At 53.2% G+C, this 22385-nt stretch overlaps 1 protein-coding gene across 1 annotated transcript in view; it reads left to right on the top strand.

The window, feature by feature from the left end:
- LOC139394482 (intermembrane lipid transfer protein VPS13B-like) overlaps positions 1–14613 on the top strand; it is a 173880-nt gene extending 159267 nt beyond the window's left edge. Inside the window, exons 11-14 of the mRNA XM_071142556.1 lie at positions 8490–8634; positions 10842–10910; positions 12359–12710; positions 14492–14613. Coding sequence (XP_070998657.1) covers positions 8490–8634; positions 10842–10910; positions 12359–12710; positions 14492–14613 — 688 coding nt within the window. The remainder of the gene's footprint in view (positions 1–8489; positions 8635–10841; positions 10911–12358; positions 12711–14491) is intronic.
- Positions 14614–22385: the final 7772 nt, after the last annotated feature.

Genomic DNA, 22385 nt, shown 5'->3' with positions numbered 1-22385 from the left:
GGGTTGGCGCTATGAGAGGGCTGGGGATGGAGCTATGAGAGAGGGGGCTGGGGTTGGAGCTATGAGAGGGCTGGGGATGGAGCTATGAGAGAGGGGGCTGGGGATGGAGCTATGAGAGAGAGGGGGCTGGGGATGGAGCTATGAGAGTGAGGGCTGGGGTTGGAGCTATGAGAGAGAGGATGGAGCTATGAGAGAGGGGGCTGGGGATGGAGCTATGAGAGAGGGGGCTGGGGTTGGAGCTATGAGAGGGCTGGGGTTGGAGCTATGAGAGGGCTGGGGATGGAGCTATGAGAGAGGGGGCTGGGGATGGAGCTATGAGAGAGATGGGGCTGGGGATGGAGCTATGAGAGTGAGGGCTGGGGTTGGAGCTATGAGAGAGAGGATGGAGCTATGAGAGAGGGGGCTGGGGATGGAGCTATGAGAGAGGGGGCTGGGGTTGGAGCTATGAGAGGGCTGGGGATGGAGCTATGAGAGGGCTGGGGATGGAGCTATGAGAGAGAGGGCTGGGGTTGGAGCTATGAGAGGGCTGGGGATGGAGCTATGAGAGGGCTGGGGATGGAGCTATGAGAGGGCTGGGGATGAAGCTATGAGAGGGCTGGGGATGGAGCTATGAGAGGACTGGGGATGGAGCTATGAGAGGGCTGGGGATGGAGCTATGAGAGAGAGGGCTGGGGATGGAGCTATGAGAGATAGGGCTGGGGATGGAGCTATGAGAGGGCTGGGGATGGAGCTATGAGAGGGCTGGGGATGGAGCTATGAGAGGGCTGGGGATGGAGCTATGAGAGAGGGGGCTGGGGTTGGAGCTATGAGAGGGCTGGGGATGGAGCTATGAGAGGGCTGGGGATGGAGCTATGAGAGGGCTGGGGATGAAGCTATGAGAGGGCTGGGGATGGAGCTATGAGAGGGCTGGGGATGGAGCTATGAGAGGGCTGGGGATGGAGCTATGAGAGAGAGGGCTGGGGATGGAGCTATGAGAGGGCTGGGGATGGAGCTATGAGAGGGCTGGGGATGAAGCTATGAGAGGGCTGGGGATGGAGCTATGAGAGGGCTGGGGATGGAGCTATGAGAGAGAGGGCTGGGGATGGAGCTATGAGAGGGCTGGGGATGGAGCTATGAGAGGGCTGGGGATGGAGCTATGAGAGGGCTGGGGATGGAGCTATGAGAGAGGAGGCTGGGGATGGAGCTATGAGAGAGGGGGCTGGGGATGGAGCTATGAGAGAGGGGGTTGGGGTTGGAGCTATGAGAGGGCTGGGGATGGAGCTATGAGAGGGCTGGGGATGGAGCTATGAGAGAGGGGGCTGGGGTTGGAGCTATGAGAGGGCTGGGGATGGAGCTATGAGAGGGCTGGGGATGGAGCTATGAGAGGGCTGGGGATGAAGCTATGAGAGGGCTGGGGATGGAGCTATGAGAGGGCTGGGGATGGAGCTATGAGAGGGCTGGGGATGGAGCTATGAGAGAGAGGGCTGGGGATGGAGCTTTGAGAGGGCTGGGGATGGAGCTATGAGAGGGCTGGGGATGAAGCTATGAGAGGGCTGGGGATGGAGCTATGAGAGGGCTGGGGATGGAGCTATGAGAGAGAGGGCTGGGGATGGAGCTATGAGAGGGCTGGGGATGGAGCTATGAGAGGGCTGGGGATGGAGCTATGAGAGAGGAGGCTGGGGATGGAGCTATGAGAGAGGGGGCTGGGGATGGAGCTATGAGAGAGGGGGCTGGGGATGGAGCTATGAGAGAGGGGGCTGGGGATGGAGCTATGAGAGGGCTGGGGATGGAGCTATGAGAGGGCTGGGGATGGAGCTATGAGAGGGCTGGGGATGGAGCTATGAGAGGGCTGGGGATGGAGCTATGAGAGGGCTGGGGATGGAGCTATGAGAGGGAGGATGGAACTATGAGAGAGGGGGCTGTGGTTGGAGCTATGAAAGAGGGGGGGGCTGGGGTTGGAGCTATGAGAGGGAGGATGGAACTATGAGAGAGGGGGCTGGGGTTGGAGCTATGAGAGAGAGGATGGAGCTATGAGAGAGGGGGCTGGGGTTGGAGCTATGAGAGAGAGGATGGAGCTATGAGAGAGGGTGCTGGGAATGGAGCTATGAGAGAGAGGGGGCTGGGGATGGAGCTATGAGAGAGAGGGGGCTGGGGATGGAGCTATGAGAGTGAGGGCTGGGGTTGGAGCTATGAGAGAGAGGATTGAGCTATGAGAGAGGGGGCTGGGGATGGAGCTATGAGAGAGGGGGCTGGGGTTGGAGCTATGAGAGGGCTGGGGATGGAGCTATGAGAGAGGGGGCTGGGGATAGAGCTATGAGAGGGCTGGGGATGGAGCTATGAGAGGGCTGGGGATGGAGCTATGAGGGGGCTGGGGTTGGAGCTATGAGAGGGCTGGGGATGGAGCTATGAGAGAGAGGGGGCTGGGGATGGAGCTATGAGAGTGAGGGCTGGGGTTGGAGCTATGAGAGAGAGGATGGAGCTATGAGAGAGGGGGCTGGGGATGGAGCTATGAGAGAGGGGGCTGGGGTTGGAGCTATGAGAGGGCTGGGGTTGGAGCTATGAGAGGGCTGGGGATGGAGCTATGAGAGAGGGGGCTTGGGATGGAGCTATGAGAGAGATGGGGCTGGGGATGGAGCTATGAGAGTGAGGGCTGGGGTTGGAGCTATGAGAGAGAGGATGGAGCTATGAGAGAGGGGGCTGGGGATGGAGCTATGAGAGAGGGGGATGGGGTTGGAGCTATGAGAGGGCTGGGGATGGAGCTATGAGAGGGCTGGGGATGGAGCTATGAGAGAGGGGGCTGGGGTTGGAGCTATGAGAGGGCTGGGGATGGAGCTATGAGAGAGGGGGCTGGGGATGGAGCTATGAGAGAGAGGGGGCTGGGGATGGAGCTATGAGAGTGAGGGCTGGGGTTGGAGCTATGAGAGAGAGGATGGAGCTATGAGAGAGGGGGCTGGGGATGGAGCTATGAGAGAGGGGGCTGGGGTTGGAGCTATGAGAGGGCTGGGGATGGAGCTATGAGAGAGGGGGCTGGGGATGGAGCTATGAGAGAGATGGGGCTGGGGATGGAGCTATGAGAGTGAGGGCTGGGGTTGGAGCTATGAGAGAGAGGATGGAGCTATGAGAGAGGGGGCTGGGGATGGAGCTATGAGAGAGGGGGCTGGGGTTGGAGCTATGAGAGGGCTGGGGATGGAGCTATGAGAGGGCTGGGGATGGAGCTATGAGAGAGAGGGCTGGGGTTGGAGCTATGAGAGGGCTGGGGATGGAGCTATGAGAGGGCTGGGGATGGAGCTATGAGAGGGCTGGGGATGAAGCTATGAGAGGGCTGGGGATGGAGCTATGAGAGGGCTGGGGATGGAGCTATGAGAGGGCTGGGGATGGAGCTATGAGAGAGAGGGCTGGGGATGGAGCTATGAGAGATAGGGCTGGGGATGGAGCTATGATAGGGCTGGGGATGGAGCTATGAGAGGGCTGGGGATGGAGCTATGAGAGAGGAGGCTGGGGATGGAGCTATGAGAGAGGGGGCTGGGGATGGAGCTATGAGAGAGGGGGTTGGGGTTGGAGCTATGAGAGGGCTGGGGATGGAGCTATGAGAGGGCTGGGGATGGAGCTATGAGCGAGGGGGCTGGGGTTGGAGCTATGAGAGGGCTGGGGATGGAGCTATGAGAGGGCTGGGGATGGAGCTATGAGAGGGCTGGGGATGGAGCTATGAGAGGGCTGGGGATGGAGCTATGAGAGAGGGGCTGGGGATGGAGCTATGAGAGGGCTGGGGATGGAGCTATGAGAGGGCTGGGGATGGAAGCTATGAGAGGGCTGGGGATGGAGCTATGAGAGGGCTGGGGATGGAGCTATGAGAGAGGGGCTGGGGATGGAGCTATGAGAGGGCTGGGGATGGAGCTATGAGAGGGCTGGGGATGGAGCTATGAGAGGGCTGGGGATGGAGCTATGAGAGAGGAGGCTGGGGATGGAGCTATGAGAGAGGGGGCTGGGGATGGAGCTATGAGAGAGGGGGTTGGGGTTGGAGCTATGAGAGGGCTGGGGATGGAGCTATGAGAGGGCTGGGGATGGAGCTATGAGAGGGGGCTGGGGTTGGAGCTATGAGAGGGCTGGGGATGGAGCTATGAGAGGGCTGGGGATGGAGCTATGAGAGGGCTGGGGATGGAGCTCTGAGAGGGCTGGGGATGGAGCTATGAGAGGGCGGGGGATGGAGCTATGAGAGAGAGGGCTGGGGATGGAGCTATGAGAGGGCTGGGGCTGGGGCTATGAGAGGGCTGGGGATGAGCTATGAGAGGGCTGGGGATGGAGCTATGAGAGGGCTGGGGATGGAGCTATGAGAGAGAGGGCTGGGGATGGAGCTATGAGAGGGCTGGGGATGGAGCTATGAGAGGGCTGGGGATGGAGCTATGAGAGGGCTGGGGATGGAGCTATGAGAGAGGAGGCTGGGGATGGAGCTATGAGAGAGGGGGCTGGGGATGGAGCTATGAGAGAGGGGGTTGGGGTTGGAGCTATGAGAGGGCTGGGGATGGAGCTATGAGAGGGCTGGGGATGGAGCTATGAGAGAGGGGGCTGGGGTTGGAGCTATGAGAGAGGGGGCTGGGGATGGAGCTATGAGAGGGCTGGGGATGGAGCTATGAGAGGGCTGGGGATGGAGCTATGAGAGGGCTGGGGATGGAGCTATGAGAGGGCTGGGGATGGAGCTATGAGAGAGGGGAGGGCTGGGGATGGAGCTATGAGAGGGCTGGGGATGGAGCTATGAGAGGGGGCTGGGGATGGAGCTATGAGAGAGGAGGCTATGGAGCTAGAGAGAGGGGGCTGGGGATGGAGCTATGAGAGAGGGGGCTGGGGATGGAGCTATGAGAGAGGGGGCTGGGGATGGAGCTATGAGAGGGCTGGGGATGGAGCTATGAGAGGGCTGGGGATGGAGCTATGAGAGGGCTGGGGATGGAGCTATGAGAGGGCTGGGGATGGAGCTATGAGAGGGCTGGGGATGGAGCTATGAGAGGGCTGGGGATGGAGCTATGAGAGAGAGGGCTGGGGATGGAGCTATGAGAGAGGGGGCTGGGGGTGGAGCTATGAGAGAGGGGGCTGGGGTTGAAGCTATGAGAGGGGGGGCTGGGGATGGAGCTATGAGAGGGCTGGGGATGGAGCTATGAGAGAGGGGGCTGGGGATGGAGCTATGAGAGGGCTGGGGATGGAGCTATGAGAGGGCTGGGGATGGAGCTATGAAAGAGGGGGCTGGGGATGGAGCTATGAGAGAGGGGGCTGGGGATGGAGCTATGAGAGAGGGGGCTGGGGATGGAGCTATGAGAGAGGGGGCTGGGGATGGAGCTATGAGAGGGCTGGGGGTGGAGCTATGAGAGGGCTGGGGATGGAGCTATGAGAGGGCTGGGGATGGAGCTATGAGAGGGCTGGGGATGGAGCTATGAGAGGGCTGGGGATGGAGCTATGAGAGGGCTGGGGATGGAGCTATGAGAGGGCTGGGGATGGAGCTATGAGAGGGCTGGGGATGGGGCTATGAGAGGGCTGGGGATGGAGCTATGAGAGGGCTGGGGATGGAGCTATGAGAGGGCTGGGGATGGAGCTATGAGAGGGCTGGGGATGGAGCTATGAGAGGGCTGGGGATGGAGCTATGAGAGGGCTGGGGATGGAGCTATGAGAGGGCTGGGGATGGAGCTATGAGAGGGCTGGGGATGGAGCTATGAGAGGGCTGGGGATGGAGCTATGAGAGGGCTGGGGATGGAGCTATGAGAGGGCTGGGGATGGAGCTATGAGAGGGCTGGGGGTGGAGCTATGAGAGGGCTGGGGATGGAGCTATGAGAGGGCTGGGGATGGAGCTATGAGAGGGCTGGGGATGGAGCTATGAGAGGGCTGGGGATGGAGCTATGAGAGGGCTGGGGATGGAGCTATGAGAGGGCTGGGGGTGGAGCTATGAGAGGGCTGGGGGTGGAGCTATGAGAGGGCTGGGGATGGAGCTATGAGAGGGCTGGGGATGGAGCTATGAGAGGGCTGGGGTTGGAGCTATGAGAGGGCTGGGGTTGGAGCTATGAGAGGGCTGGGGGTGGAGCTATGAGAGGGCTGGGGATGAAGCTATGAGAGGGCTGGGGGTGGAGCTATGAGAGGGCTGGGGATGGAGCTATGAGAGGGCTCTTCCATTGAAATTGCAGATGTTAAAATATTGGCATGAAGCTGTGCCATAAATGTGCTGTGCATGTTTAACCCTCCTATAGTCATCTCCTCCTCTTTCCTTTCTTCTCCCTCCCTCCCTCCCTCCCTCCCTCCCTCCCTCCCTCCCTCCCTCCCTCCCTCCCAACACGTACTGTTCTCTCCAGTGACAGTAATTAATTGATCTATTCTTCGCCGTACTGAAACACATGGGAGAAAGGAGAGGAGAGGAGAGGAGAGGAGAGGAGATGAGAGGGGAGGAGAGGAGATAGGAGGGGAGAGGGGAGGAGAGGAGGGGGAGGGGAGGAGGGGAGGGGGGGAGAGGAGAGGAGAGGGGAGGGGAGGAGACATGGGAGTGGAGGGGAGAGGAGAGGTGAGGGGAGGGGAGAGGAGAGGAGAGGAGGAGAGGAGGTGAGGGGAGAGGTGAGGGGAGGGGAGGGGAGAGGAGGAGAGAGGAGAGGAGAGGGGAGGAGAGGCGACATGGGAGTGGAGGGGAGAGGAGAGGAGACATGGGAGAGGAGAGGTGAGGGGAGGGGAGAAGAGAAGAGAAGAGAGGAGGGGAAACATGGGAGTGGAGGTTATGATGTCATGGGGTGAGATGGAGGTGGGGTGTCGTCTTCTTGGTGTCGTCTTCAGTTCATCTTGTTTCTAATCCTCAGGTGGTCCTGTAGAAACCCATGTATCATCATGTACAGCTGTTATCCTGATCTGATCTCGTCCTCTTGGTTTCTGGCGCTCCGTCTGAATGGATCAATGTCTAATGATTTGTCGTTGTCTGTGTTTAAAGCCAGGGGTCAGGGTTTAAAGGTAGGGGTCAGGGTTTAAAGGTAGGGGTCAGTGTTTAAAGCCAGGGGTCGGTGTTTAAAGCCAGGGGTCGATGTTTAAAGCCAGGGGTCGGTGTTTATAACCAGGGGTCAGGGTTTAAAGGTAGGGGTCAGGGTTTAAAGCCAGGGGTCAGTGTTTAAAGGTAGTTAGTGGTCAGTGTTTAAAGCCAGTGGTCATTGTTTAAAGCCAGGGGTCAGTGTACAGTGTGATGCTATGTGTTCCAGGCCTGGTGAGGGCTGCTGGGTCGTTATATTAGGTACAGTGTGATGCTATGTGTTCCAGGCCTGGTGAGGGCTGCTGGGTCGTTATATTAGGTACAGTGTGATGCTATGTGTTCCAGGCCTGGTGAGGGCTGCTGGGTCGTTATATTAGGTACAGTGTGATGCTATGTGTTCCAGGCCTGGTGAGGGCTGCTGGGTCGTTATATTAGGTACAGTGTGTTACTATGTGTTCCAGGCCTGGTGAGGGCTGCTGGGTCGTTATATTAGGTACAGTGTGATGCTATGTGTTCCAGGCCTGGTGAGGGCTGCTGGGTCCGTCATGAAGGAGTCGTTCTACAGTCTGTGGTGAGGCCTTCGTCTAGAGCAGCCTGCCGCTCTGCTCCCGTTGACCGACCCGACCCGACACGCCCAGATATATCTGCCCTTCTCTTAACCTAGCTAGGCCAATGACATCTCTACTCTGACCACTGGAGAAACGATGGGGGGGGGGGGGGACACAGAGACACACAGTTTAAACAACATCATGTATACTGACACCTATTTGACAGATGTAAAAAGGTCCTTGAAGGCCCAGAATGAGGTGACCAGTGTGTGTGTGTCCCCCCCCCCCCCCCCCCCCCCCATTCTCCAGTTGCTCTGATCTGCTATAATCATCTAATGGAATCAGGTTGAAACTGTGATTATGTGGCTCTAATCTAATGGAATCAGTGTTTCTGTGACACGGGGGCCCCCAGTCCTCCTGTCCCGGGGTGATGATGTCACAGTGGTTGGAGAGATGGCTTTGTGCTGTCGCCTGCTGCCCAGAGGGTCTCTGACTAAATATACACATCAACAACGGGGCTGTGTTTCAGGAAGGGTGACACGTTCCTAAATGTTTCAGACAGAAATGTACTGATTAAAGTTGTCCACGATGACGATCCCTTCTTATACATGACAGATATATCATATCTGTTGAACACGTTTCTATCTCGTTGTTCTGTTACCTGCCCGCCGGCCCGGCAGGAAGTGTGTCAGCCGCCCGGCAGGAAGTGTGTCAGCATAAGGCCATCCCTCAACGATCCTGATGCTTCAAGCTAAAGGACAGAAAACTAATTTGATTTGTTCTGTTCTTCTCTTATTTTGTTTTGTTTTGCAGAAGAAAAAAAATCTAATCATCACATCTCTTTTTAATCCAGTCTTAGTGATTTGTATTTCTTTACTTCTGTCCCCTCCCTCCCCTCTATCTCTCCTCCTTTCTCTCTCTTGTCCCCCCCCCCCCCCCTCATCTGTTTCCATCTCCCCCTCTCTGACCCCCCCCCCCTCCAGTCCAGAGGAGGGGTCTGGTCTTGCAGTGGGCCGCTGTGGAGGGGTTGTCCTGTCTTGTACTGATAAGCTGAACAGACGTACGGTGTTGGTTCGACCCGTCAGCAAACAGGACTCCTTCAGCCACCTCTCTGGCTTCGTTCCGCCTGTAAGAACACAGCTTCCTCTTTAGCTCTCTGAGTTCTCATCAACCTTGGTCACAGTGGGGGTTTTTATCCAACTATCCCGTTTAACTCCCATCATGCTTCAGTTTAGTGCCATCCCAGAAGCCAATCAGGTTTGTTATGGGAACGTCACATACCGTAAAGACTCAGCACGACTGAACTCTGTTTAAACGTTCCTGTTCACCCGTACCTAGTCGCTACAATAAGGACTTCCGAGTGGACTAAATCGACCTCAGATTTGGCTTTTGGAGGGCGATGTGAATCATCACCTGTACAGGAACTATTAACTCCAGTTACATCCTGGTTCTGAGGATTAGAGGTCAAATCTCTCCTCCATAGACTGGTTTTAAATTCAACCTGTTGTTCATACGATAGTACGAAGGCCAACACAATGGCCGTGAGGTATTCATCTTGTTCTCCCTGTTGATGAAAGGTTGATGAAAGGTTGATGAAAGGTTGATGAAAGCCCAAACTCTTGTGATTGATGTGGAAACGCGCTCTACTTTTTCTTGGCATTGCTTCTTATCTCTTTAACCAATCGCCCTCCTCGTAATTCAACGGCATTTTCTTTCACTTGTATTGTAAAATTGAAATATTTTCGTCGGTAATGAATTTGTGCAAATCAACCGTTTTAAGATTGTTAACAGTAGATAGATGTTGCTTGTAAATCAGAGATATTGTTTAACTTTGAATTGACTTCCTTGTTGTTAAGAGGTACGGCCCTCCAGAAGACGCCTGGTATCCTCTACGGAGTTAAACTAGTTTCATTTAGAGACCAGACATACAGTCACATACAGTACAGGTCTGGGATCAGTCACATACAGTACAGGCCTGGGATCAGTTACATACAGTACAGGTCTGGGATCAGTTACATACAGTACAGGTCTGGGATCAGTCACATACAGTACAGGCCTGGGATCAGTCACATACAGTACAGGTCTTGGATCAGTCACATACAGTACAGGCCTGGGATCAGTTACATACAGTACAGGTCTGGGATCAGTTACATACAGTACAGGCCTGTTAGACAGTCACATACAGTACAGGCCTGTTAGACAGTCACATACAGTACAGGTCTGGGATCAGTCACATACAGTACAGGTCTGGGATCAGTAACATACAGTACAGGTCTCGGATCAGTCACATACAGTACAGGCCTGGGATCAGTCACATACAGTACAGGTCTGGGATCAGTCACATACAGTACAGGCCTGGGATCAGTTACATACAGTACAGGTCTGGGATCAGTTACATACAGTACAGGCCTGTTAGACAGTCACATACAGTACAGGCCTGGGATCAGTCACATACAGTACAGGTCTGGGATCAGTCACATACAGTACAGGCCTGGGATGAGTCACATACAGTACAGGTCTGGGATCAGTCACATACAGTACAGGTCTGGGATCAGTCACATACAGTACAGGCCTGGGATCAGTCACATACAGTACAGGTCTGGGATCAGTCACATACAGTACAGGTCTGGGACATACAGTCAGGTCATACACATACAGTACAGGTCTGGGATCAGTCACATACAGTACAGGTCTGGGATCAGTCACACACAGTACAGGCCTGGGATCAGTCACATACAGTACAGGCCTGGGATCAGTCACCTATGGACCCAGTAGTGCACTACATTAGACCAGAGCCCTATGGACCCAGTAGTGCACTACATTAGACCAGAGCCCTATGGACCCAGTAGTGCACTACATTAGACCAGAGCCCTATGGGCCCAGTAGTGCACTACATTAGACCAGAGCCCTATGGGCCCAGTAGTGCACTACATTAGACCAGAGCCCTATGGGCCCAGTAGTGCACTACATTAGACCAGAGCCCTATGGGCCCAGTAGTGCACTACATTAGACCAGAGCCCTATGGGCCCAGTAGTGCACTCCATTAGACCAGAGCCCTATGGACCCAGTAGTGCACTCCATTAGACCAGAGCCCTATGGGCCCAGTAGTGCACTCCATTAGACCAGAGCCCTATGGGCCCAGTAGGGGGCTTTATGAGTGTGGTATTGGTGTATCAGGAGACTGTTCATAGGAAGTGTTACCTTAAAGCTCTGGTCTTTGACTGGAGAGGATCCATTGTAGTCCAGGAGTTGGTTTAATGTGTCTCAGTTAGTGTTTATGTGGTGGTCCACTGTGAACCTGTTGTCTCCACCTCCTCCACCTCCCCACCAATCAGACAGCAGCCAAGGTCCTGGAGGTTTCCTCCCACCAGCAGCACGGATTCCTGTCCATCACATACACCCAGGTTACAATTATTACTACAATAGTTATTATTGTTGTTGTTGATATTATTATGTGTTTATTATTATTATTATTATTATTATTATTATTGTTATTATATATTATTATTATATATTATTATTATTATTATTATTATTATATATTATTATTATTATTATATATTATTATTATTATTATTATATTATTATTATATATTATTATTATTATATATTATTATATATTATTATTATTATATATTATTATTATTATTATTATATTATTATTATATATTATTATTATTATATATTATTATATATTATTATTATTATTATTATATATTATTATATATTATTATTATTATTATATATTATTATTATTATTATTATATATTATTATTATTATATATTATTATTATTATTATTATTATTATTATTATATATTATTATTATATATTATTATATATTATTATTATTATATATTATTATATATTATTGTTATTATATATTATTATTATTATTATTATTATTATTTATTATTATTATATATTATTATTATTATTATTATTATTATTATATATTATTATTATTATTATTATATATTATTATTATATATTATTATTATTATTATTATATATTATTATTATTATATATTATTATTATTATTATTATTATTATTATATATTATTATTATTATTTATTATTATTATTATTTATTATTATTATATATTATTATTATTATTATTTATTATTATTATTATTATTATTATTATATATTATTATTATTATTATTATTATTATTATTATTATTATTATTATATTATTATTATATATTATTATTATTATATATTATTATTATTATATATTATTATTATTATTATATATTATTATTATATTATTATTATTATTATTATTATTATTATTATATATTATTATTATTATTATTATATTATTATTATATATTATTATTATTATTATATATTATTATTATTATATATTATTATTATTATTATTATTATTATTATATATTATTATTATTATTATATATTATTATTATTATATATTATTATTATTATTATATATTATTATTATTATTATTATGTATTATTATTATATATTATTATTATTATTATTTATTATTGTTATTATTATTATTATGTATTTATTATTGTTATTATATATTCATTATTATTAGTATCAGTAGTATTACTAGTCTTATTATTTATTGATTAGTGTTATTATTTATTGATTAGTCTTATTATTTATTCATTAGTCTTATTATTTATTCATTCATTGTTATGCATTATTAGTATTATATATTCATTAGTATTACTATTATTATTAATATTATTAGTATTATATATTCATTAGTATTACTATTATTATTAATATTATTAGAATTATGTATTCATTAGTAGTACTACTAGTAGTAGTAGTAGTAATATAATGTATTTATATAAATATGACCTTCCCCCAGGCGGTCACCAGAAACGTCCGCCACAAGTTGACCACGCGGCTGGAACGAGCGGATCCTCGCGGGGCCCAGCGGCTGACGGAGGGCCCGGCTGACGGGTCCCCCCACTACCTGAGAGAGATCCTGCTGACCGCCCAACCTTTTGACCTTGTCCTCTCCTGTCCCCTACTGGCCACCGTAGCCGGGGTGTTCCACGCCTCGCTGCCACGACGGTACCGGGACCTCGGCAAAACGGCGGGCCAGCCGATGAGAAGTCACGCCCTGACGTCGCGCAGCCTACCGCTGCTATATGTCAACACATCGGTGATCAGGGTGTTTTGTCCCTGGAACCCAGACGGACAGGACAGACACACAGGTAAGACTGGACGGACAGGACAGACACACAGGTAAGACTGGACAGACAGGACAGACACACAGGTAAGACTGGACAGACAGGACAGACACACAGGTAAGACTGGACAGACAGGACAGACACACAGGTAAGACTGGACAGACAGGACAGACACACAGGTAAGACTGGACAGACAGGACAGACCAGACAGACAGGACAGACACACAGGACAGACTGGACAGACTGGACAGACAGGACAGACAGGACAGACTGGACAGACAGGACAGACAGGACAGACACACAGGTAAGACTGGACAGACTGGACAGACACACAGGTAAGACTGGACAGACAGGACAGACCAGACAGACAGGACAGACAGGACAGACACACAGGTAAGACTGGACAGACTGGACAGACACACAGGTAAGACCGGGACAGACTGGACAGACTGGACAGACAGGACAGACAGGACAGACAGGACAGACTGGACAGACTGGACAGACTGGACAGACCGGACAGACAGGACAGACAGGTAAGACTGGACAGACTGGACAGACACACAGGTAAGACCGGGACAGACTGGAAAGACATGACAGACTGGACAGACTGGACAGACTGGACAGACTGGACAGACTGGACAGACTGGACAGACTGGACAGACCAGACAGACAGGACAGACTGGACAGACCAGACAGACAGGACAGACAGGACAGACTGGACAGACAGGACAGACCGGACAAACAGGACAGACTGGACAAACAGGACAGACAGGACAGACAGGTAAGATAGGTAAGACAGGACAGACAGGTAAGACAGGAGGGGATCCACGGACTGACAGGACAGACTGGACAGACAGGACAGACAGGTAAGACAGGACAAACAGGACAGACATGACAGACAGGACAGACTGGACAGACAGGTAAGACAGGACAGACAGGTAAGATAGGACAGACAGGACAGACAGAACACACTGGACAGACTGGACAGACAGGTAAGACAGGTAAGACAGGAGGGTATCCATGGACTGAAAGGACAGACAGGACAGACAGGTGAGACAGGTAAGACAGGACAGACAGGTAAGACAGGACAGACAGGTAAGACAGGAGGGGATCCACGGACTGACAGGACAGACTGGACAAACAGGACAGACAGGACAGACTGGACAAACAGGACAGACAGGACAGACAGGACAGACAGGTGAGACAGGTAAGACAAGACAGACAGGTAAGACAGGTAAGACAGGAGGGTATCCATGGACTGACCTTTTTAAGGTCATGTTCACTGATTTATTGAGGCTTTCTAGCTACGGCCTCTGATGTTGAGCCAGAGAAGATCGACGTTGTACTGTACAATACCCTCCTGGAGGTTTTAACTCCAACCATGTTCCTGAAGAGAAACCCTCCTGGAGGTTTTAACTCCAACCCTGTTCCTGTAGAGAAACCCTCCTGTAGGTTTTAATTCCAACCCTGTTCCTGGAGAGAAACCCTCCTGGAGGTTTTAACTCCAACCATGTTCCTGAAGAGAAACCCTCCTGGAGGTTTTAACTCCAACCATGTTCCTGAATAGAAACCGTCCTGTAGGTTTTAACTCCAACACTGTTCCTGGAGAGAAACCCTCCTGGAGGTTTTAACTCCAACCCTGGGGGGGGGGGGGGGGGGGGGGGGGGGGGGGTTGTTCCTTAGTGGGGCTCCTTAGGGGGGGCTCCTCAGGGGGGCTCCTCAGGGGGGGCTCCTTAGGACACTCTGGTACTGAAGTGTATATGGTCTGTCTGGGTCTGATACCCACTGTGTGTTGTGTCTCCCAGAACCCCAGCTGAGGAGAGAGAGAGAGGACACTCTGGTACTGAAGATAGGATCTGTCAGCGTGGCCCCTCAGGCAGATAACCCTCTGACCAGAACCGTGCTGCGCAAGGACATCTACCAGTGAGTCTATTCTACTACTCTCCTCTCCTCCTCTCTCCTCTCATCCTCTCTCCTCTCCTCTCCTCTCTCCTCTCATCCTCTCTCCTCTCCTCCTCCTCTCTCCTCCTCTCTCCTCTCCTCCTCTCTCCTCTCCTCTCCTCTTCTCCTCCCTCTCTCCTCTCCTTTCCTCCTCCCTCTCTCCTCTCCTCCTCCCTCTCCCCTCCACTCCTCCCCTCCACTCCTCCATCTCTCCTCTCCTCCTCCACTCCTCCCTCTCTCCTCCTCCCTCTCTCCTCCACTCCACTCCTCTCCTCCTCTCTCCTCTCCTCTCCTCCTCCTCCTCTCCACTCCTCTTCTCCTCCCTCTCTCCTCTCCTCCTCCCTCTCCCCTCCACTCCTCCCTCTCTCCTCTCCTCCTCCCTCTCTCCTCCACCCCTCCTCTCCATTCCTCCTCTCCTCCCTCTCTCCTCTCCACTCTCTCCACCACACACAGCCAGCTGACCACAATCCATTTTAAAGTGTCCCTCTAAATGAGCAGTCTTTCTCCTGATGGGGGAGACGGGCTGAGGCGTGGGTAGAGACAGACGGGAGAGTGTCGTTGGGAGGAGGGTGAGAGTCAGATGGGAGAGGGGTGAGAGTCGGGTGGAGGAGGGGTGAGAGTCAGATGGGAGAGTGGTGAGAGTCGGGAGGAGGATGGGTGAGAGTCAGATGGGAGAGGGGTGAGAGTCAGATGGGAGAGGGGTGAGAGTCAGATGGGAGAGGGGTGAGAGTCAGATGGGAGAGGGGTGAGAGTCAGATGGGAGAGGGATGAGAGTCAGATGGGAGAGGGGTGAGGGGTGAGAGTCAGATGGGAGAGGGGTGAGAGTCAGATGGGAGAGGGGTGAGAGTCAGATGGGAGAGGGGTGAGAGTCAGATGGGAGAGGGATGAGAGTCAGATGGGAGAGAGGGGTGAGGGGTGAGAGTCAGATGGGAGAGGGGTGAGAGTCAGGTGGGAGAGGGGTGAGAGTCAGATGGGAGAGGGGTGAGAGTCAGGTGGGAGAGGGGTGAGAGTCAGATGGGAGAGGGGTGAGAGTCAGATGGGAGAGGGGTGAGAGTCAGGTGGGAGAGGGGTGAGTGTCAGATGGGAGAGGGGTGAGAGTCAGATGGGAGAGGGGTGAGAGTCAGATGGGAGAGGGGTGAGAGTCAGATGGGAGAGGGGTGAGAGTCAGGTGGGAGAGGGGTGAGAGTCAGGTGGGAGAGGGATGAGAGTCAGGTGGGAGAGGGATGAGAGTCAGGTGGGAGAGGGGTGAGTGTCGGGGGGAGGAGGGATGAGAGTCAGATGGGAGAGGGATGAGAGTCAGATGGGAGAGGGGTGAGAGTCAGATGGGAGAGGGGTGAGAGTCAGGTGGGAGAGGGATGAGAGTCAGGTGGGAGAGGGATGAGAGTCAGGTGGGAGAGGGGTGAGAGTCAGATGGGAGAGGGGTGAGAGTCAGATGGGAGAGGGGTGAGAGTCAGATGGGAGAGGGGTGAGAGTCAGGTGGGAGAGGGGTGAGAGTCAGATGGGAGAGGGATGAGAGTCAGGTGGGAGAGGGGTGAGAGTCAGGTGGGAGAGGGGTGAGAGTCAGATGGGAGAGGGGTGAGAGTCAGATGGGAGAGGGGTGAGAGTCAGGTGGGAGAGGGGTGAGAGTCAGATGGGAGAGGGGTGAGAGTCAGATGGGAGAGGGGTGAGAGTCAGGTGGGAGAGGGGTGAGAGTCAGATGGGAGAGGGGTGAGAGTCAGATGGGAGAGGGGTGAGAGTCAGATGGGAGAGGGGTGAGAGTCAGATGGGAGAGGGATGAGAGTCAGATGGGAGAGGGGTGAGGGGTGAGAGTCAGAGGGGTGAGGGGTGAGAGTCAGATGGGAGAGGGGTGAGAGTCAGGTGGGAGAGGGGTGAGAGTCAGGTGGGAGAGGGGTGAGTGTCGGGGGGAGGAGGGATGAGAGTCAGATGGGAGAGGGATGAGAGTCAGATGGGAGAGGGGTGAGAGTCAGGTGGGAGAGGGGTGAGAGTCAGATGGGAGAGGGGTGAGGGGTGAGAGTCAGATGGGAGAGGGGTGAGAGTCAGATGGGAGAGGGGTGAGAGTCAGGTGGGAGAGGGGTGAGAGTCAGATGGGAGAGGGGTGAGAGTCAGTTGGGAGAGGGGTGAGAGTCAGATGGGAGAGGGGTGAGGGGTGAGAGTCAGAGGGGTGAGGGGTGAGAGTCAGATGGGAGAGGGGTGAGAGTCAGGTGGGAGAGGGGTGAGAGTCAGGTGGGAGAGGGGTGAGTGTCGGGGGGAGGAGGGATGAGAGTCAGATGGGAGAGGGATGAGAGTCAGATGGGAGAGGGGTGAGAGTCAGGTGGGAGAGGGGTGAGAGTCAGATGGGAGAGGGGTGAGAGTCAGATGGGAGAGGGGTGAGTGTTGGGGGAGGAGGGGTGAGTGTCGGGGGGAGGAGGGGTGAGTGTCGGGGGGAGGAGGGGTGAGTGTCAGGGGGAGGAGGGGTGAGTGTCGGGGGAGGGGTGAGTGTCGGGGGGAGGAGGGGGAGTGTCGGGGGGAGGGGTGAGTGTCGGGGGGAGGAGGGGTGAGTTGTCGGGGGGAGGAGGGGTGAGAGCGCCACATTGTGGTCTGTCAGGTTCCCGTGGCAACGATGACGGAACGTTCTTCTGAGTGGCACGTTGCAGGTCTCCTCGGTAACACTCGACTGTTAATATAACAGGCCCCAGATCAACCCAAGTGGTGATGAGTCTCACATGGCACCTTATGCACTACAAAGTGCACTACTTTTGACCAGAGCCCGTAGGATCCACAGTGGACAGGGAATAGGGTGCTATTTTGGGACATAACCCTCTACACTGCCATGTGAGGGAAAGCTGTGAATGAAGGGGAATATTCTGAACAAAACACATTTTGTTGACAAAAGAGATCTGTAGTGATCTGGCTTGTGTCATGACTGTGTGGAAACCACATCAATGGGCCTTTGGGAGGGGGAGAGAGAGGGAGGGAGCAGAGGGAGGAGAGAGAGAGGGAGGAGGGAGGAGAGAGAGAGAGAGAGAGAGAGAGGGAGGGATGGAAGGAGCAGAGGGAGGAGGGAGGAGGGAGAGGGAGGGAGCAGATGAGTGAAGGGGGAGAGAGAGAGGGAGTCGAGGGGGAGAGAGGGAGGGATGGAGGGGGAGAGAGAGGGAGGGAGCAGAGGGAGGAGAGAGAGAGGGGAGGAGGGAGGAGAGAGAGAGAGAGAGAGAGAGAGGGAGGGATGGAAGGAGAGAGGGAGGAGGGAGGAGGGAGAGGGAGGGAGCAGATGAGTGAAGGGGGAGAGAGAGAGGGAGTCGAGGGGGAGAGAGGGAGGGATGGAGGGGGAGAGAGGGAGGGAGCAGAGGAATGGATGGAGAGAGAGGGAGGGAGCAGAGGAATGGAGGGGGAGAGAGCAGAGGAATGGAGGGGGAGAGGGGGAGGGAGGGAGGGAGGGGGGGAGAGAGGGAGGGAGCAGAGGAATGGATGGAGAGAGAGGGAGGGAGCAGAGGAATGGAGGGGGAGAGAGCAGAGGAATGGAGGGGGAGAGGGGGAGGGAGGGAGGGACGGAGGGGGAGAGAGGGAGGGAGCAGAGGAATGGATGGAGAGAGGGAGGGAGCAGAGGAATGGAGGGAAGAGGGGGGGGGGGGGAGGAGGGGGAGGGATGGCGTGAGGAGAGAGAGAGAATGGAGGAATTGTCTGCCTGCCTGTAATGTTCTCTATATGAATGAGAGAGAGATATATTCTGTGGGTGGGGGGGGGGGGGGGGTGCTCGTGCGTCTGTGTGTGGGGGGGGGGGGGGCATGCTCGTGCGTCTGTGTGTGGGGGGGGGGGGTGCTCGTGCATCTGTGTGGGGGGGGTGGTGTCTGTGTGTGGGGGGGGGGGTGGTGTCTGTGTGTGTGGGGGGGGGGGGGGGGTGTCTGTGTGTGGGGGTGGTGTGGGGGGGGTGGTGTCTGTGGTGTCTGTGTGGGGGGGGTGGTGCCTGTGTGTGGGGGGGAGGTGTCTGTGTGTGGGGGGGGTGTCTGTGTGGGGGGGTGGTGTCTGTGTGGGGGGGGGGTGGTGTCTGTGTGGGGGGGGGTAGTGTCTGTGTGTGGGGGGGGTGGTGTCTGTGTGTGGGGGGGGGGGGGGGGGGGTCTGTGTGGGGGGGGGGGGTCTGTTCGGGGGGGGGGGGGTCTGTGTGGGGGGGGGTGTCTGTGTGTGATAATAATAATCATTATTTTAAATGAAGCCTGGTAACCACCCACGTGTTGTTGATGTTTCTGTCTCCCTGGCAACCACCCACGTGTTGTTGATGTTTCTGTCTCCCTGGCAACCACCCACGTGTTGTTGATGTTTCTGTCTCCCTGGCAACCACCCACGTGTTGTTGATCTTTCTGTCTCCCTGGCAACCACCCACGTGTTGTTGATGTTTCTGTCTCCCTGGCAACCACCCACGTGTTGTTGATGTTTCTGTCTCCCTGGCAACCACCCACGTGTTGTTGATGTTTCTGTCTCCCTGGCAACCACCCACGTGTTGTTGATGTTTCGGTCTCCCTGGCAACCACCCACGTGTTGTTGATGTTTCTGTCTCCCTGGCAACCACCCACGTGTTGTTGATGTTTCTGTCTCCCTGGCAACCACCCACGTGTTGTTGATGTTTCTGTAACTGTTGCTGTGTCAGATCGGGAGAGACATAAACACATGGGAGACAGGGAGGGAGGGAGGGAGGGAGGGAGGGGAGGGAGAGAGAGAGAGAGGGAGGAGAGGGAGAGCGAGAGGGAGGGAGGGAGGGAGGGAGGGAGGGAGGGAGGGAGGGAGAGAGAGAGAGAGAGAGAGAGAGAGGGAGGAGAGGGAGAGCGAGAGGGAGGGAGGGAGGGAGGGAGGGAGAGAGAGAGGGAGGGGAGGATGGAGAGAGAGAGAGAAAGGGGAAGACCCATAACTGTGAGTTGAGTAATGAGTGTCATTGAACTGGACCCAGACCAGATAGACCTCATTGTGGATGGTGTTGGTTTGGTCGGGGATCTCCCTCTCCAGTCTCCAAACCAATCCTTCCCCTGCCTGCGTGTCACTAATGGAAAATCCTGGCATGCAGCTTGGAGCCACAATATTGGAGCCCTGTAGTTTTGAAGCCCTGTAGTATCGGAGCCCTGTAGTGTCGGAGCCCTGTAGTATCAGAGCCCTGTAGTATCAGAGCCCTGTAGTATCGGAGCCCTGTAGTATTGGAGCCCTGTAGTATCAGAGCCCTGTAGTATCGGAGCCCTGTAGTATCGGAGCCCTGTAGTATTGGAGCCCTGTAGTATTGGAGCCCTGTAGTATTGGAGCCCTGTAGTATCGGAGCCCTGTAGTATCGGAGCCCTGTAGTATTGGAGCCCTGTAGTATCGGAGCCCTGTAGTATTGAAGCCCTGTAGTGTTGGAGCCCTGTAGTATCAGAGCCCTGTAGTATCGGAGCCCTGTAGTATCGGAGCCCTGTAGTATCGGAGCCCTGTAGTGTCGGAGCCCTGTAGTATCGGAGCCCTGTAGTATTGAAGCCCTGTAGTGTCGGATCCCTGTAGTGTCGGAGCCCTGTAGTATTGGAGCCCTGTAGTATCGGAGCCCTGTAGTATCGGAGCCCTGTAGTATTGGAGCCCTGTAGTATTGGAGCCCTGTAGTATTGGAGCCCTGTAGTGTCGGAGCCCTGTAGTAACGGAGCCCTGTAGTATTGGAGCCCTGTAGTATCAGAGCCCTGTAGTGTTGGAGCCCTGTAGTGTCGGAGCCCTGTAGTATTGGAGCCCTGTAGTGTTGGAGCCCTGTAGTATCGGAGCCCTGTAGTATTGGAGCCCTGTAGTGTCGGAGCCCTGTAGTATTGGAGCCCTGTAGTATTGGAGCCCTGTAGTATTGGAGCCCTGTAGTATTGGAGCCCTGTAGTATTGGAGCCCTGTAGTATTGGAGCCCCCAGTATTGGAGCCCTGTAGTATTGGAGCCCTGTAGTATCGGAGCCCTGTAGTGTTGGAGCCCTGTAGTGTCGGAGCCCTGTAGTATCAGAGCCCTGTAGTGTCGGAGCCCTGTAGTGTCGGAGCCCTGTAGTGTCGGAGCCCTGTAGTGTCGGAGCCCTGTAGTGTCGGAGCCCTGTAGTGTCGGAGCCCTGTAGTGTCGGAGCCCTGTAGTGTCGGAGCCCTGTAGTATTGGAGCCCTGTAGTGTCGGAGCCCTGTAGTGTCGGAGCCCTGTAGTGTCGGAGCCCTGTAGTGTCGGAGCCCTGTAGTGTCGGAGCCCTGTAGTGTCGGAGCCCTGTAGTGTCGGAGCCCTGTAGTGTCGGAGCCCTGTAGTGTTGGAGCCCTGTAGTGTTGGAGCCCTGTAGTGTCGGAGCCCTGTAGTGTCGGAGCCCTGTAGTGTCGGAGCCCTGTAGTGTCGGAGCCCTGTAGTGTCGGAGCCCTGTAGTGTCGGAGCCCTGTAGTGTCGGAGCCCTGTAGTGTCGGAGCCCTGTAGTGTCGGAGCCCTGTAGTGTCGGAGCCCTGTAGTATTGGAGCCCTGTAGTGTCGGAGCCCTGTAGTGTCGGAGCCCTGTAGTATCGGAGCCCTGTAGTGTCGGAGCCCTGTAGTGTCGGAGCCCTGTAGTGTTGGAGCCCTGTAGTAAATGAAGCTGTGGTTTTGCAGTATATTTACCCAGTAGCAGACCGGATATGTGGCTCTGGGGAGAGACTAGGAGTCCACTTGCCTCAAACTTGCCTCATTTCTCTCTATTCCTGTACCAAGTTCCCCTGTTTACATGACTGAGAGGGACTGAGGCCTGTGTGCCTGTTTGTCTGCCTGTCTGTCTGCATGCCTTTCTGCATGTCTGTCTGCATGTCTGTCTGTCTGTGTGTTTACATGACTCTCTGACTGTCTGTCTGGCTGCATGTATGCCTGTCTGTCTGCATGTCTGTCTGTCTGTCTGGCTGCATGTCTGTCTGCATGTCTGTCTGGCTGCATGTCTGTCTGGCTGCATGTCTGTCTGCCTGTATGTCTGTCTCCCTGTCTGTCTCCCTGTCTGTCTGCCTGCATGTCTGTCTGTCTGTCTGCATGTCTGTCTGTCTGCCTGTCTGTCTGCATGTCTGTCTTCCTGTCTGTCTGTCTCCCTGTCAGAACGCTGTGTTCCCCAGGGTTAAACCAGACAGACCACACGCGGTGTGATGCTCCCTGTCAGAACGCTGTGTTCCCCAGGGTTAAACCAGACAGACCATCTATTGGTCGTCAGAGTTTAAACACAGAGAGAGAGAGACGAATCAACAACTCCCTTTTATCTTTTAAAAAAAACAAACATTTATTTACTATTTTTCATTCCAGTTGAGTGACTGTTATTGAACCAGAGTTTTACAAAACATCTCCAAGAATCTCTTTTCATTCCAGTTGAGTGACTGTTATTGAACCAGAGTTTTACAAAACATCTCCAAGAATCTCTTTTCATTCCAGTTGAATCCCGGTGGGCTTCGTGATCGGCACTGCCAGCTCTCCCCTTTAACAGACACACAGCCCGGTGGGCTTCGTGATCGGCACTGCCAGCTCTCCCCTTTAACAGACACACAGCCCGGTGGGCTTCGTGATCGACACTGCCAGCTCTCCCCTTTAACAGACACACAGCCCGGTGGGCTTCGTGATCGGCACTGCCAGCTCTCCCCTTTAACAGACACACAGCCCGGTGGGCTTCGTGATCGACACTGCCAGCTCTCCCCTTTAACAGACAGACAGCCCGGTGGGCTTCGTGATTGGCCCTGCCAGCTCTCCCCTTTAACAGACACACAGCCCGGTGGGCTTCGTGATCGACCCTGCCAGCTCTCCCCTTTAACAGACACACAGCCCGGTGGGCT

This window comes from Oncorhynchus clarkii, unplaced genomic scaffold (assembly GCF_045791955.1).
Source record: "Oncorhynchus clarkii lewisi isolate Uvic-CL-2024 unplaced genomic scaffold, UVic_Ocla_1.0 unplaced_contig_10305_pilon_pilon, whole genome shotgun sequence".
In the NCBI taxonomy this organism is placed as follows: domain Eukaryota; kingdom Metazoa; phylum Chordata; class Actinopteri; order Salmoniformes; family Salmonidae; genus Oncorhynchus; species Oncorhynchus clarkii.
This window is presented reverse-complemented; position numbering and strand designations above follow the sequence as displayed.